The sequence below is a fragment of the Kogia breviceps genome, chromosome 15 (genome assembly GCF_026419965.1).
Source record: "Kogia breviceps isolate mKogBre1 chromosome 15, mKogBre1 haplotype 1, whole genome shotgun sequence".
Lineage (NCBI taxonomy): Eukaryota > Metazoa > Chordata > Mammalia > Artiodactyla > Physeteridae > Kogia > Kogia breviceps.
The window spans coordinates 53,036,014-53,050,897 of NC_081324.1; the positions used below are offsets into that span (position 1 = coordinate 53,036,014).

Consider the following 14,884-nt stretch of genomic DNA (forward strand, 5'->3'; position numbering starts at 1 on the left):
ACATTTTGGATTATATTTTTATGATAGGCCTTGAATAGTGAAGTAGTGAAGGGTAAGACTGCTGATGTAGACTGATAAAACTCACTCTCCTATGGGCTGTACTCTTTTAAAATACGGACAATTTAATTTTGAAATAGGGATAGTTTCAACTCCTCTTTTGCAGTATAGGTGATCATTATAAAACCTCTATATTAGACAAGAAAGCACCTCAATTTTAATTTCCACGTTTTCGAAATTCCTTCGTTCATTTACAGGTTCTATTTCCTTTGTAACTCATCTAGAAAGTTTTAAACTGATCTCAGCTGTTACAATTTAGAGTTTGAAAAAGGCCTCAGAAACCTTCCAGTCTAGCTTCCTCATTTACCAGGCTGAGGAAACAGGTCCAAGACAATTAAGTGGAGGGCTGCACATAACTTCCACGGGGCAGTCAAGGGCGCTGTATCTACTCCTTTACTAGAGCCACTCCTTTACTAGAGCCAACCTAGGGTCCGAACAGGTGTTAGAAACAGCAGTAATACATTACAACCAAGACAGACCTATCTCTGAAATATTCATATCATTTTGATGTTTATTTTTGTTGCAAAATCCAGAATGGGAGGGCTAGACATTTTCATTAATAAGTAGACCAAGTTGAGGGGCGGAGCAAGGCTCGTCTCCAGCCTACATTAACAGAGAGAATAAAGCCCCAGCTCATACTGCCCCACCATTTGGAAACACTCCTAAGGTTCCCACCATGTCTGCAGCCGGGCGGGGCGGGTCAGGGCTGGGAGCCGGTGGGCGCAGGCGGGGTGCAGTGCGCAGGCGCGCACCTGTGAGGCGCAGGGGCTCCGGGAGCCCCGCCTCTCCCGGCCGCTCCCACCTCCCTTGTCTCTCCACCCGCAGGCTCCGCCTCGCCTCCTCCCAGCTGACGCCCCGTGGCTCGGCCGGCGGACGGCGTGTTGCTGCGTCATCGCCAGTGGCCGGTTTGAATGAGGCTCTCGTCGCACCGTGTCTGCCGCCACCACCGCGCCTCCGCCTCGGCCGCCGCCACAGCTTCTTCGCGGCCCCTTCCTTTCGCCGCCCTTGCCAGGCCCAGCCTTCCTGCGCCGCCTCCTAGCGCGCCCTGCCATGCCGCTCTACTCAGGTGAGCGCCCTCCTCGTCTCGTGCTCCGCAGTCCCGCCCGGGGCTAGGCCTCTGTGTAGGCCTGGCCTGCAGGGCGGGCGCCCCGCTGAGCACGGGGCGGGGATTCCGCGGCGTGGAGGGGACCCTGGCCCCTTTCTCTCTCGCTGCGAGATCCGGGCCCTGCAACGCGAGGGAGCCGTGCCCCTCCTGGGCCGCCGGGTGGGTGGGATGGGAGCCGGAGGGGAGGTGGGGAAGCAGCGAGTGTCCGCCCCTCCGAGGGGTGACTCTGCAGAATAGTTCTGTCTCTGTCCTCGCGTGCGGGGTAGGGTGATGTTGTGTCCCTGGGGCAGCAGGGACCAGGCTGGGGGTGCAGTGGCATTTCCTGGGCCTCTTCAGTAGTAGCCGTAGCTGTGGAAGGGAGCGGCCAGGAGGGGAAGCCTCGGTAAAGGAGTGATGGAGGGACCAGGGATGTGAGGTTAAGCCTTCCTTCCTTCCTTCCTCGTTCTGGGGGTTTCCCTCCATAGCCTCCCTTCGCTTACCCCTTGCTGCCACCACCCCGTTTGTACCAATTTCAGTTTTATCCCGAGGCAGATTGCGAGCTTTTTGCTTCATTTTCATTTCATCAAACACTGTGTTTCTATGTCCGAAGCACAGTGTTGGCTTTGAGAGGTAAAGGAATACAAATGTCCGCGGGTATCATTTCCTTTTGATTGGCGTTTGACAGGGTTTTTTTGCGTGATGGCAGTCCAAGGTGTTGGCCAGGGATCATGTTTTTACTGAGTTAATGGACCTGCTGTCTCCTAGTGTAATTCAAAATGGCCCCTGAAGTGTATGTGGTGGCTCCAGTTGGCTATGGATGTGTGATTCATTGGCCATCCTTGACACTCTATCATAATTCCTTTATTGAAGATTCAGCGTTTTCAAAGAATGGCATCAATCAAAAGAATAATGTTTAAACTCGACATGGATTCTTGATGTTCTGGAATCTTGAATGCTTTAATAATGACTTTTTGTTTTGGGGGTGAAGTATAAAAGAATAGCTTTATTGCTTTGCCAGGCAAAGGGGGCCACAGTAGGCTAATGCCCTCAAAACTGTGTGTCCCCAAATGCTTTGATAATGATTGCTCAGCCTCTTTTTCTAAGGCCACAACAATGGAACAGTAGAATGGTACTTGAAATATTCTATTTATGCAATATAGAATTTAAGTGGCATTAATTAAGTGATGGAGGTAAATATCTGTTTATGCTAATACTTAAACACACACAGGTAGTTTGTTCCCCTCAAAAAATGTCTGTACTCACCAAACTTTCTGTCTTAGAAATTGAGTTCCATCTTAAATATTTAATCAGATCTTTTCCTCATTTCCAAAATGAGGGAATTGAAGTAGATTTCTAAGGTTTCTTCCTTTGACATCTCCATATTGAGAATCTGTATTTTCAGATTCTGCAAAAAGCCCTATATTAAAACAAGAACATCTTAAGTACTGTCATAAGTTTTTTTTTTTTTTTTTTTTTTTTTTTTTGTGGTATGCGGGCCTCTCACTGTTGTGGCCTCTCCCGTTGCGGAGCACAGGCTCCGGACGCGCAGGCCTAGCGGCCATGGCTCACGGGCTTAGTTGCTCCGCGGCATGTGGGATCTTCCCGGACCAGGGCACGAACCCGTGTCTCCTGCATCGGCAGGCGGATTCTCAACCACTGCGCCACCAGGGAAGCCCCTGTCATAAGTTTTGATAGAAAATTAAACGTCCAGTTATGTGGTTAAGAATAAGTGCTGTAAAAATTAGCGAACACTTTTTTGTCTGGTACAAAGCTGATGTTTTTTATACATAATGCTTTGTTTTGATTTTCAACATAGTCCCGTGGTACTAGTATAATTCTCCTTTATGGCAGCGGTCCTCAGCCTTTTTGGCACCAGAGACCAGTCGTGGAAGACAGTTTTTCCATAGTCCCCGGGAGGGGTTGGGGGGGAATGATTTCGGGATGATTCAAGCGCATTACATTTACTGTGCACTTTATTTCTATTATTACTACATTGTAATATATAATGAAATAATTATACAACTCACCATAATGCAGAATCAGTGGGAGCCCTGAGCTTGTTTTCACTTCCCACTCACTGATAGGGTTTTGATGTGAGTCTGCAAGCAATTGATTTATTATGGTCTCTGTGCAGTCAGATCTGTCTGCTAATGATAATCTGTATTTGCAGCCACTCCCCAGCGCTAGCATCACTGCCTCAGCTCCATCTCAGATCATCGGGCATTAGATTCTCATAAGGAGCAAGCAACCTAGATCCCTGCATGCGCAATTCACTGTAGAGTTCGTGCTCCTATGAGAATCCAGTGCTGCCGATGATCTGACAGGAGGCGGAGCTCAGGCGGTAATGCAAGCCATGGGGAGCAGCTGTAAATACAGACGAAGCTTCTTCCCTCGCCTGCTGCTCACCTCCTGCTGTGCGGCCGGGTTCCTAACAGGCCATGGTCTGGTATGGTCAGTGGCCCCCGGCGTTGGGAACCCCTGGTTTATGGGTAAGCAAAAAGTTTAACTTGACCATGGTGACACAGCTGAATAAATTTCAGATAGATTCGTCTTCATTATTTCTAACACTGTTTTGATTTAGTCCTCTCTCTTTTGTTTGTACTATTGTTATATGTTTCTCGTTTGTCTCAATGATTGTAGTCGTTCCCCCTTCAAACCAATATTTTCTCTGCTGCTGCTAGAGTGTTCTAATATTCAAACCAGACCAAAGTGGCCCTTATGAAAACCTTTCAGGGGTTGCACATTTTGTACAACCTAAAGCCTGTATGTTTTTTTGCGGTATGCGGGCCTCTCACTGTTGTGGCTCTCCCTTTGCGGAGCACAGGCTCCGGACGCTGCTCATGGGCCCAGCTGTTCCGCGCCATGTGGGATCTTCCCGGACCGGGGCACGAACCCGCGTCCCCTGCATCAGCAGGCGGATTCTCAACCACTGCGCCACCAGGGAAGCACAAGCCTGTATGTTTTAACATGACTTACGTTATCTTCCCTGACTTGATCTTTGGTCAGTTTCTCCTTTTTCAGCTGCTTCCCCTTCACTCTGGGAATTACTATTGTCTCAGAGGACACCATGCTGCTTTATGCTTTTGAGTGTCTTTTCCAGGAATACTTTTAATTTTATTCTCTGGCTAACGCCTGATTTTTTTCTTTGAGACTCAAAGTTGATAGTGGTAACTCACAGTTAACACTTTCTCCAGAGAATCCTTCCTCCCTCATGAAGCATTCCACTGTGCTTCTCTAGCATTTGTAATATTTATATTGTATTGTTAATTATTTTAACCTTTTTCCCTCTCTCCTTTATTATTAAACTGTGAGTTCACAGAGAGTCTCCCTAATCCTTGTTAATGGGCTTATCATTGAATGAACGCTAAACACGTTAATTGAACTAGTGAAAGAATAGGGATTTGGAGTCAGGTTCACTTTTTTATATTCTGATTTTAGTAATCAGAGAAATTAGACAGCTATTAATTATGGGATTCTCATTATGAGTAGGTATAAAGTTTTCAGTGGAAAAAACTATGTACATCCTTGAGTGAATGAGTGAGTTTGTTTGTTTGTTTATTTATTTATTTATTTATTTATTTTTGGCTGTGCTGTACAGCTTGTGGGATCTTAGTTCCCTGACCAGGGATTGAAACCGGAACCTGGGCAGTGAAAGCATGGAGTCCTAACCACTGGACCGCCAGGGAATTCCCTAGTTTATTTATGTTAACATATTTCAAAAGTTAGCTATTTTATGAGATTGATTGAAATTTTTTTATTGTGGTAAAATATATGTAACATAAAGTGTAGTTTTAAACATTTTTAACTGCATAGTTTTTAACATTGAGTACATTCACATCGCTGTGCAGCTGTCATCACCACCCACCTCTGGAAATTCTTCCCCATCCTAAACTGAAACTCTGTACCACTGTTTCCATTTCCCCCTGGCAACCCAGCCCCCTGGCAACCCCCATTCTTTCTGTCTCTAGGAACCTCACATAAGTAGAATCATACAGTATTTGTCCTTTTGTGACTGGCTTGTGTCACTTAGCATAATCTCTCCAAGGTTCATCCATGTGGTAGAATGTGTCAGAATTTCATTATTTTTTTTAAGGCTGATTAATGTCCATTGTATGTATATACCACTGTTGATGGGCACTTGAGTTGCTCCCATTTCTAGGCTGTTGTGAAATAATGCTGCTAGGAACATGGGTGTACAAATATCAGTTTGATTCCCTGGTTGCCATACTTGTGGGTATATACCTAGAAATGGAATTGCTGGATCACATAGTAGTAATTCTAAGCCTGATTTTTGAGGAACCACCATACTTTGGCGGTACCATTTTTATATTCCCAGAGCAATGCACAAGGGTTCCAATTTCCCCACATCCCTGCCAACACTTGTTATTTTCTGTGGTTTTGTTGTTGTTGTTGTTGTAGCCATCTGAATGGCTGTGAAGTAGGATTTCTATAATTTTTAATGATGTAGCTATATTTTTGGATTCTTCTTGATATCTGACCACCTCTTGCTCAGGAGGCAAACCTTTCAGTTCTTCCATACTTTTATTCCCATAATCCAGGATCTATATTCCTTAACCTGTTTTCAGTGTGCTTTATTTTCCCAAGAATATTTTTTCTTCTCAAAATATTCTAGCCTTTCTTTCCCCTCTCTATTTCAGCAGTATGTAATATTCAACTGATTTTAATGATTGTTTAAATAAACACATTCTGAAGTCTGTGAACTTTATTCTGGGAAGTGTTTCAGTGTGGTCATATTTTGCAGATATCATTAGAGTAGGATTCAGAAGCCCTGAATATTTACTGACTAGTTTTGTGACATTAATCAATCAGCTTCTTTTAAGTCTCAGTTTCCTTATTTATAAAGTGAGAAGTTGGATTAGATCCAGTTAAATTTTATCCAAGATCTATTGCATTCACTTCACTCCTGATTTGGTAGGCATTAGGTGTGTAAAAAGATTAATGACATAGTTTGGCTTTTAAGAACTAGCCTAATAGTTCCCTAAGGATCTTCTAAATCTTAAGTCTTGTTATTTTGTAAATAAAAAGAAAATTATGGTTTGTTTGCAGTTACTGTGAAATGGGGAAAGGAGAAATTTGAAGGTGTAGAATTGAATACTGATGAACCTCCGATGGTGTTCAAGGCTCAGCTTTTTGCACTGACTGGAGTCCAGCCGGCCAGACAGAAGGTTATGGTGAAAGGAGGAACATTGAAGGTAATTTAGTCCAGATTTTCATTATGTACTATTGAAAATAACTAGCACCAGAAAATGTAGCATTTAAGGTATTTTTTATTTGGTGCGAGTATATAGTCTATGGTATTAAAACTCTTATTCATGTTAGTTTAAGGAAGGAACATTGTAGCCATTTCAAAACACTATATTATAAAGCATCATTAAAATTTTTATTTTAAAATGCATTTTATCAGTGATTATCTCTGGGGGTCAGGGGACTGGGGCACTTTCCATTTATCTGTGTTTGAATTTTTTTCTTATGAAGGTGTGTTAAAAGTATTTCATTTTGTATAGACTAAAAAAGTCTATTTGTATTTCCTTAGTAATTTTCAGTTATGGGGTTAGAAATTTTATCTCTGTTAAAAATATGGAACAGTATGGTAAATTTATTTTTTAAAGGCTACTACACAATATGTTTTTGTATATACATGTGAATGTACCAAAATTACTAAGGCCCTGGTTCTGGAATACTGGAAAACTGTTAATTGTTCCTTTGGCCTTTCTTGCATCCTACCATTAAAAACAGCCCCTTTCTCTTAGAAGTAATCACTATCTAACACCTGCCTGCAGATGGGAGGAAAGAAATTTTTGTTTAAAAGAGAGGGAATTTAAGTTTTCCTTTAGTTCCCTTGGAATGATCACATTGATTACAGTTAAGAGTCCACGCTTACCAGTATCATTGATATAGTGCCACAGAAAAGATGTGAAGATATTTTCTTAATTATTGTTTGTAATACTATATAAGTATAGTTTTTAAAATACACTTTCTTCAAGAGTTAGATGTGAAATGCTAAGGAGCTCTAATTAACTTTAGAGATAAGGATTGGCTACCCCTGTTAGCTGAGCGATAATACAGATATTGGTGAAGAAACATTGTTTCCCCTCAAGTTGCAGTATGAGCTTTTGGTCATTAGTGAACTTGGTAATGTAATTTGTGCTGAGCTGTGTACTGGTGGTATACTGTGGAGAATTACAGAAAAATGCTAATTATATGAAACTATGACGTATAGCTACCACTTACAGAATAATTATTCTGTGCCAGGCTTTTGTTTTCTTTAATTTTCAACTGTATGTATATTAGAAATGAGGAAAGTAAATGTATTTTACATATTTTACTGAGTATCAGAGAGGCTTAAGTAACATATAGTAAGGCACCAAAAGAACATGTGATTTACAAGTCAAGCAGATCTGGGTTCATTTCCCAGCTTTGTGTGACCTTGGATAAGTAGGAGGAGGCATTATTTGAGGAGACATTTATAGTTATCATTCCTTATGATTAGCAATAATAGCCCTTAAACTGAGAAGGGCATTTAGAAACTTACTGTTCTACTTTGAAGCAGGATGCCCAAAAAGAAATAGTGGCACCACCAAAGGTAGGTGTATTGAGTGCCTGTTACCTTTGGTAAAAAGGAAGGAGTGATATGGAACTGACTGTTCTCTGAAGGGAAGGGCTTTTAGCTGCCAAAGTATCTGTGGACCAATCATGGCATTTCAAAAAAAAAACCTTAATTTAAATTGAACATACTGAAGTCAAAGTATTTGTTAATTGATTCATAGATGTGACATGTAGGACTTGAGAAACACTTGTGGATGAAGCAAATACTATTAAGGGTTAGGTTGCCTTGGGTAGTCTTGTTTACTCTCCTAGTGTGTGTATATATATATATATATATATATATATTTTTTTTTTTTTTTTTTTTTTTTTTTTTTTTTTTTTTTTTTTTGCGGTACACGGGCCTCTCACTGTTGTGGCCTTTCCGGCCTTTCCTGTTGCGGAGCACAGGCTCCGGACGCACAGGCCCAGCAGCCATGGCTCACGGGCCCAGCTGCTCCGCAGCATGTGGGATCTTCCCGGACCGGGGCATGAACCCGTGTCCCCTGTATTAGCAGGCGGACTCTCAACCACTGTGCCACCAGGGAAGCCCTGGTATAATTTTTAATAGCACTTTCATTCTCAGGAGTCTCTTGATTTGGGTGATTAATTATATAATCACCCTAATTATGTAGACCTTATTTTATTTCTGAAATTATTCTTTTTTCTTGTCAAACATATGCTAGTTATTAGCTCTGCTGGTTCCAAATATGCAAAACATTAGCATCTGTCATTTGTCATCAGTCAAGTGTTTCAGTACTTTTGGTGCTGCCAAGTTTACTGTCTTTTAGATTGTATCTTTTTTTTTTTTTTTTTTTTGTGGTATGTGGGCCTCGCACTGTTGTGGCAGGCTCAGCAGCCATGGCTCATGGGCCTAGCCGCTCCGCGGCATGTGGGATCTTCCCAGACCAGGGCACGAACCCATGTCCCCTGCATTGGCAGGCGGACTTTGAACCACCGCGCCACCAGGGAAGCCCTTTTAGATTGTATCTTATGTAGCTTGAACAATTGTTAGACTTACTAGTTTTAGGACTGCATTTGATTTTTGTTTTTTAAAAAATACTTTTGATTACTGTAATTTTAAGTAAAATCTGCATATAGACAATTTCTATTTTGAAGTAGAAATCTAAAATTAGTTGATTTTTAGATTATGTTTGGATTATATGGGGGTGGTTAAATGTTTATTATTTGTCTTTAAAACAGGATGATGATTGGGGAAACATCAAAATAAAAAATGTAAGTATTATCTTAAGAACACTAGTTACAATGCAGTTCCCTAATTATTACACAAAACATATTCCAAATGCCTTTTTTCTGTCTGTATATCCAGTTGTTCCAGCACTATCTATTGAAAATATTTTCCTTTTCTCATTGATTTTTGTCATAGTCTTTCTTGAAAATCAGTTGTTGGTCTATTTTTGGACTCTTGTTTCATTGATATATTTGATTAACCTTATACTAGTACCACATGGTCTTGATTACTAAAGCTTTATAATAAGTCTTGAAATAAGATAATGTAAGTTCTCCAACTTTTTCTCTTTCCTGAAGAATATTTTAACTCCTTTGCATTTCCTTATAATTTTAGAATTAGTCAACTCCTGCTAATGGACTCCTGGAATTTTGTTTAGGTTGCATTGAATCTGTAGTTCAGTTTGGTTTGGGGAGAATGAACATCTTAAAGGTATTGAGTACTGAAATCCTTAAGTAAGGTGTACTTCTCCATTTCTGTAAGCTCGGTTTTATAATTTTTCAGTATAGAGAGCTTGCACGGTTTTTGTTAGATTCTGGAACTTAACATTTCTTGGCTATTTAATGATACTTAAAAAAAAATGTTTTCCAGTGTTCATGGCTAGATTATAAAAATAGTTTATTTTTAACCTGTGACCTTGCCAAATTCACTTTCTAGTTCCAGTAGTTTTTTTGTAGATTCCATTGGGTTTTCTATGTACGTAAGCATGCTCTTTGCAAATAGAGGCAGTTTTACTTTTCCCTTTCCAGTCTTTATGGCTGCTATTTCTTTTTTTGCCTTACTTTACTGGCTAAGACTTCTAATACAGTGTTGAATAGAAAGTGGTGGGAGTGGACATCTTTGTCATTTCCTAGTTCACTAAGACCTTTTAAGTTATGAATGGCTGTTGAATTTTAAGTGCTTTTGTGTTACTTATTAAAAGGATCATATGATTTTTCTCTTTTATTCTGGTAATCTGGCTAGTCTCATTGATTTTTAACTATTAAACCTTGCATTTTTGGCATGTACAGTTCTCAGATTTCTTGATCTTTGTGACCTCTTTACACTCTAAAAAATTATTTTTAAACCCCAAAGAATTTCATATATATGGGTTACGTCGATATTTATTGTATTAGAAATAAAGGCCGAGAAATTAAACATATTATTCATTTAAAAGTAGCAATAGCAAACCCATTACTTTTTTTTTTTTTTTTGAATTATTTTATTTATTTATTTTTGGCTGCGTTGGGTCTTCGTTGCTGGGCATGGGCTTTCTCTAGTTGCGGTGAGCAGAGGCTACTCTTTGTTGTGGTGCGCGGGCTTCTCATTGTGGTGGCTTCTCCTGTTGTGGAGCACAGGCTCTAGGCACGTGGACTTCAGTAGTCATGGCTCACAGGCTCTAAAGCGCAGGCTCAGTAGTTGTGGTGCACGGGCTTAGTTGCTCCGCTGCATGTGGGATCTTCCCGGAGCAGGGCTTGAACCCATGTTCCCTGCATTGGCAGGTGGATTCTTAACCACTGCGCCACCAGGGAAGCCCTGTCTATTTCTTTTATCAAGTGTGTCATAATCTCCAACTATTATTGTGGATTTGATTATATCTCCTTTCATTTGTATCAGTTTTGTTTTGTGTATTTTGAAGTTCTGTTATTAGGTGCATGCATATATAGGATCGTTAAATCTTGATGAATTGACCTTTCATCACAGTGAACTGTTCCTCTTTATCCTTGGTAATATTCTTTGCTCTCAGTTTTACCTTGATTTTAATAAAGCTACGCCATATTTCTTTTAATTATTGTTTACATTTCATGTATTTTCCCATCCTTTGGCTTTTAATCCATTTGTGTCTTTGTGTTTAAAATGGATTTTTTTAGGTTAGCATATACTTGGGTCTTGCTTTTTTATCCAGTCTTACAATCTCTACTTTGTAATTGGAACCTTTAGACCACTTATGTTCAATGTTATTATCCACATGTTTGGGTTTAATTTACCATCTTGCTATTTGTTTTCTGTCTCATTTGTTCTTTTGCTGCCTTCTTTTCAATTATTTTTAATTTTGTGTTTATCTCTGCCTTTGCTTTATCTCTGTTTTTTTGTTTGTTTGGTTTTTTTTTTTTTGCGGTATGAGGCCCTCTCACTGTCGTGGCCTCTCCCGTTGCGGAGCACAGGCTCTGGACGCGCAGGCTCAGCAGCCATGGCTCATGGGCCCAGCCGCTCCGCGGCATGTGGAATCTTCCTGGACCAGTGCACGAACCCGTGTGCCCTGCATCGGCAGGCGGACTCTCAACCACTGCGCCACCAGGGAAGCCCTCTGTTTTTTAATATATGCTTTTATAATAAGTTTTCTGAGAAAATTCACTGACTATGAAATTCAGCGCTTTAAAATGTTCATTTCAGTGTGTTCTGCTATATTCACAGAGTTGTGCAACCATCAACACTGTCTAGTTTTAAAACATATCATTATCCAAAAAGAAACCCTCTGTTCATTAACAGTCATTTTTCATTCTCCCCTCCATCCCCAGAGTTTTAATGATTTCTCTAGGGTAGCAGTTCTCTGAGTGTATCCCGGGAACTCCAGGCAGTACCCAGGACTCTTTCAAGGGATTCTTGAGATCAAAACTGTTTTCATATTTAAAAAACGTATTTTCATGTTGACATTAAGATTTTATTTGCCTTTTCTATTGTTGATTACGTATGTACAGTAATTTTTCAGAGGTTGTAGGACATGTGATACTGCAGAAGATTGAATACAGAAACAAATATGAAAATCCACTGTTTTCTCTTAAGCCAAACATTAAAGACATTTGAAAAAATGTAAAACAATATCAGTCTTCACTAGTTTTGTTTTGAGAATATAATTATCTTTCATAAAAATGTTAATTATCTTAACATTAAATGGGTTTTTGAATGAATATTATTAAAATTTCTCAGTTTTAATTTCTAATACGGTAAATATTGATGGCTAAGACCTACATAACAGAAGTTCTCAATTTTTAAGAATGTGAAGCAGGAGTCATCAAACTGTGAACTCTGAGCCAAATCTGGCCTGCAACCTGTTTTTGTAAGGCTTGCAAGTTAGGAATGATATTTATATTTTTAAAGGGGTGGGGTTGAAAACAACAAAGAGTATGCAACAAAGATGGTATGTGGCCCAGAAATTCTAAAATATTTATTATATGGTCTTTAATAGGAAAAGTTTGCCAACTGTTGGTATAAAGGGTCCTATGATGATGTTTGATGTTTTTGAACTGCTGTTGTAGGGTTTGTATTATGTATCTATAATGAGTGATTTCAGGCATAGTATAAGACTATTACAAGTGTATTTCCATTTCCCTACTTTGTGCTGTTGTTGTCATAAATACATATAGTTTACTTCTACCTGTTAGAAACTCCATACTACATTGCTATTATTTCTACTTTCTACATTGCTACTTTTGCTTTAAATAGTCATTTATCCTTTAAGGAGATTAAAAAACGTAGAAAACCCATATTTACCATTTCTGGTGCTCTTCCTTTGGATCCAGATCCAAATTGCCATCTGATACCATTTTCTTCTGCTTGAAGAACTTCCTTTTTACATTTCTTGCAGAGCCTATCTATGTGTTTTCTCTGCTTTTGTTTTTCTGAAAAGCTCTTGGTTTCATTTCACTTTTGAAAAACATTTTTGATTGGTATTAAATTCTAGATTAACACTCTTTTAATACTTGAAAGATGTCTTCTGATTTGTACAGTTGCTGTCATTCTTATCATTGTTCCTTTGCATGTAATGTGTCCTTTTTTCCCTGGGTGCTTTTGAGATTTTTCTCATTATTGGTTTTCAGCAATTTGTTTTGGTCAGGTTTTCTTTATGTTTGTTCTGCTTAAACCTCTTGGGTCTGTGTGTTTATTTAATTTAGAAAATCTTTAGCTATTTCTTTAGATATTTTTTCTGTCCTTCTCTTTCCTCTTTTTTGAGACTACAGTTACACATATATAGGGTAGTTTTGCCCATTGTAGAATTTTGGTCCCTTTTTTACAGATGTTTTACAGGTTTTTTACAGATGTTCATCAGGTTGAGGAAAGTTCTCTTCTATTTCTAGTTTGCTGAGAGTTATCATGAATGGGAGTTGAGTTTTGGCAAATACTTTTTCCATATATATTGAAATGATTGTGTGTGTGTGTGTGTGTGTGTGTGTGTGTGTGTGTGTGTGTGTTACACGGGCATGGCTCACGGGCCTAGCTGCTCTGTGGCATGTGGGGTCTTCCCGGACCGGGGCACGAACCTGTATCCCCTGCATCGGCAGGCGGACTCTCAACCACTGCGCCACCAGGGAAGCCCAATTTTTCTTTTTAAATCCTTTAATCTCAATGTGGTGAACTACACTATCTTTTTTGAAATAGTAAACCACTTGGTCATTATATATTTTCCTTTTTATATAATGTGGATTCTATTGGTAGTATTTTGTTAAGTATTTTTTTGTCTCTTTTTGTGAGAAATATGGTTTGTAGTTTTCTTGAACTGTCTTTGTTTGATTTTTGCTATCAGTGTAATGCTGACTGTATAAAATGAGTTATGAAGCATTCATACCTCTCCTCTTTTCTGAAACAGTATATATATATATATATATATATATATATATATATATATATACACACACACACACACACACACACACACACACATATTAGTGTCTCATAGAATTCTCTAGTGAAGTTCTCTGGGCTTGGAGCTTTCTTGGTGGGAAGACTTTTAATTCAGAATTTAGGGTCTTTAATAAATGTAGGATTATTCAGATGTTATATTTTCTTTACACTGGTTTGGGGTAGTGTCTTTTAAGGAATTGGTCTGTTTAGTTTAAATTGTTGGATTGATTGTCATACTACACTCTTACAGGATATCTTTTAATTCTAGAATCTGTAGTTCTGTCATTCCACCCCTCCCCCAACCCCCGTATTGGCAAATTGTGATTTCTTGCTTATTGTCTTTATCATCTAGGCAGAGGTTGTAAAGTTTCATTGATTTTTTTTTTCTCCCCAGTTCAGAGTTAACTTTTGCTTGTTCATTTATTATTTTATTGATTTCCCCTCTTTGCTTCATTTCCTCCTTTTACTTTGATTTTAATATATACTCCTGCTAGCTTCTTAAGGTGGAAGCATATTTAATTTAATTTTAAGCCGTTTTTGTTGGCTTTCTACTTACCTCTATTGCCCGTTTTTCTATTGTGCCTATATGTAGTGATTTTTTTTTAAGTTTGTCCTTTAAAATTTTGATTGTGGTAATGGGCAGGTTTTTAAGATTTATATAGTTAGAGACTAGAGACATGAGTCCTTTCATCTTTTATGTCAAATTTAGAAAATCTTCCAAAAACAGTAAGGTTTTTTTGAAAATTAAATGTTTTATAATTATTTGTTTCATTTTATTTACGTTTAAATCTTCAATTTGTAATTCATTTTGGGTGTGGCATGTCATGAGGTGGAGAACTCAAAGTATTTTTTTTCTAAATTATTGTCCTCAACATTCTTCATTTTGTAATCTATTTTCTTAATAATTTTAAAGGTATTGTGTTTTTAGTCTTTCTTTTTCAGAAATTTCTTAGCCGTTGCCATGTGTATGAATTTGCTACGTGAATGAAACATTTTGTAAAGTTTCAGAAAGGAATTTAGTTAAATTTATATGATAGTTTGGAATCACATCTTTACGTAATTTTTCTATTCCAGAAATCTTCCGTGTCCTTCAGTTTCTTTAGGTGTTTTTTTATATCTCTAAGTAAAGCTGTATAGTTTTCTTATTAAAGTATTACATATTTCTTGTTATGTTTACTCCTAGATATTTGTTGGTATTCTTTCTTTTCTATTGTATTTTCTAACTGACTATTGTTAGTATGTTCCTCAGATATTTGGTTTCCCTGAGACAGTTGTCTTTTTTAAAAAAATAA

General features: G+C 38.7%; 1 protein-coding gene across 2 annotated transcripts in view; it reads left to right on the top strand.

The window, feature by feature from the left end:
- The first annotated feature begins 838 nt into the window (after positions 1-838).
- The window catches only part of USP14 (ubiquitin specific peptidase 14), a 46,565-nt gene continuing 32,519 nt past the window's right edge, over positions 839-14,884 (top strand). Inside the window, exons 1-3 of one of the 2 annotated variants that reach the window (XM_059039973.2) lie at positions 839-1,123; positions 6,209-6,354; positions 8,948-8,980. In XM_059039973.2, the coding sequence (XP_058895956.1) occupies positions 1,108-1,123; positions 6,209-6,354; positions 8,948-8,980 (195 nt within the window). In that variant the 5' untranslated portion in view covers positions 839-1,107. The remainder of the gene's footprint in view (positions 1,124-6,208; positions 6,355-8,947; positions 8,981-14,884) is intronic. The other variant, XM_067014950.1, reaches the window with a different exon arrangement.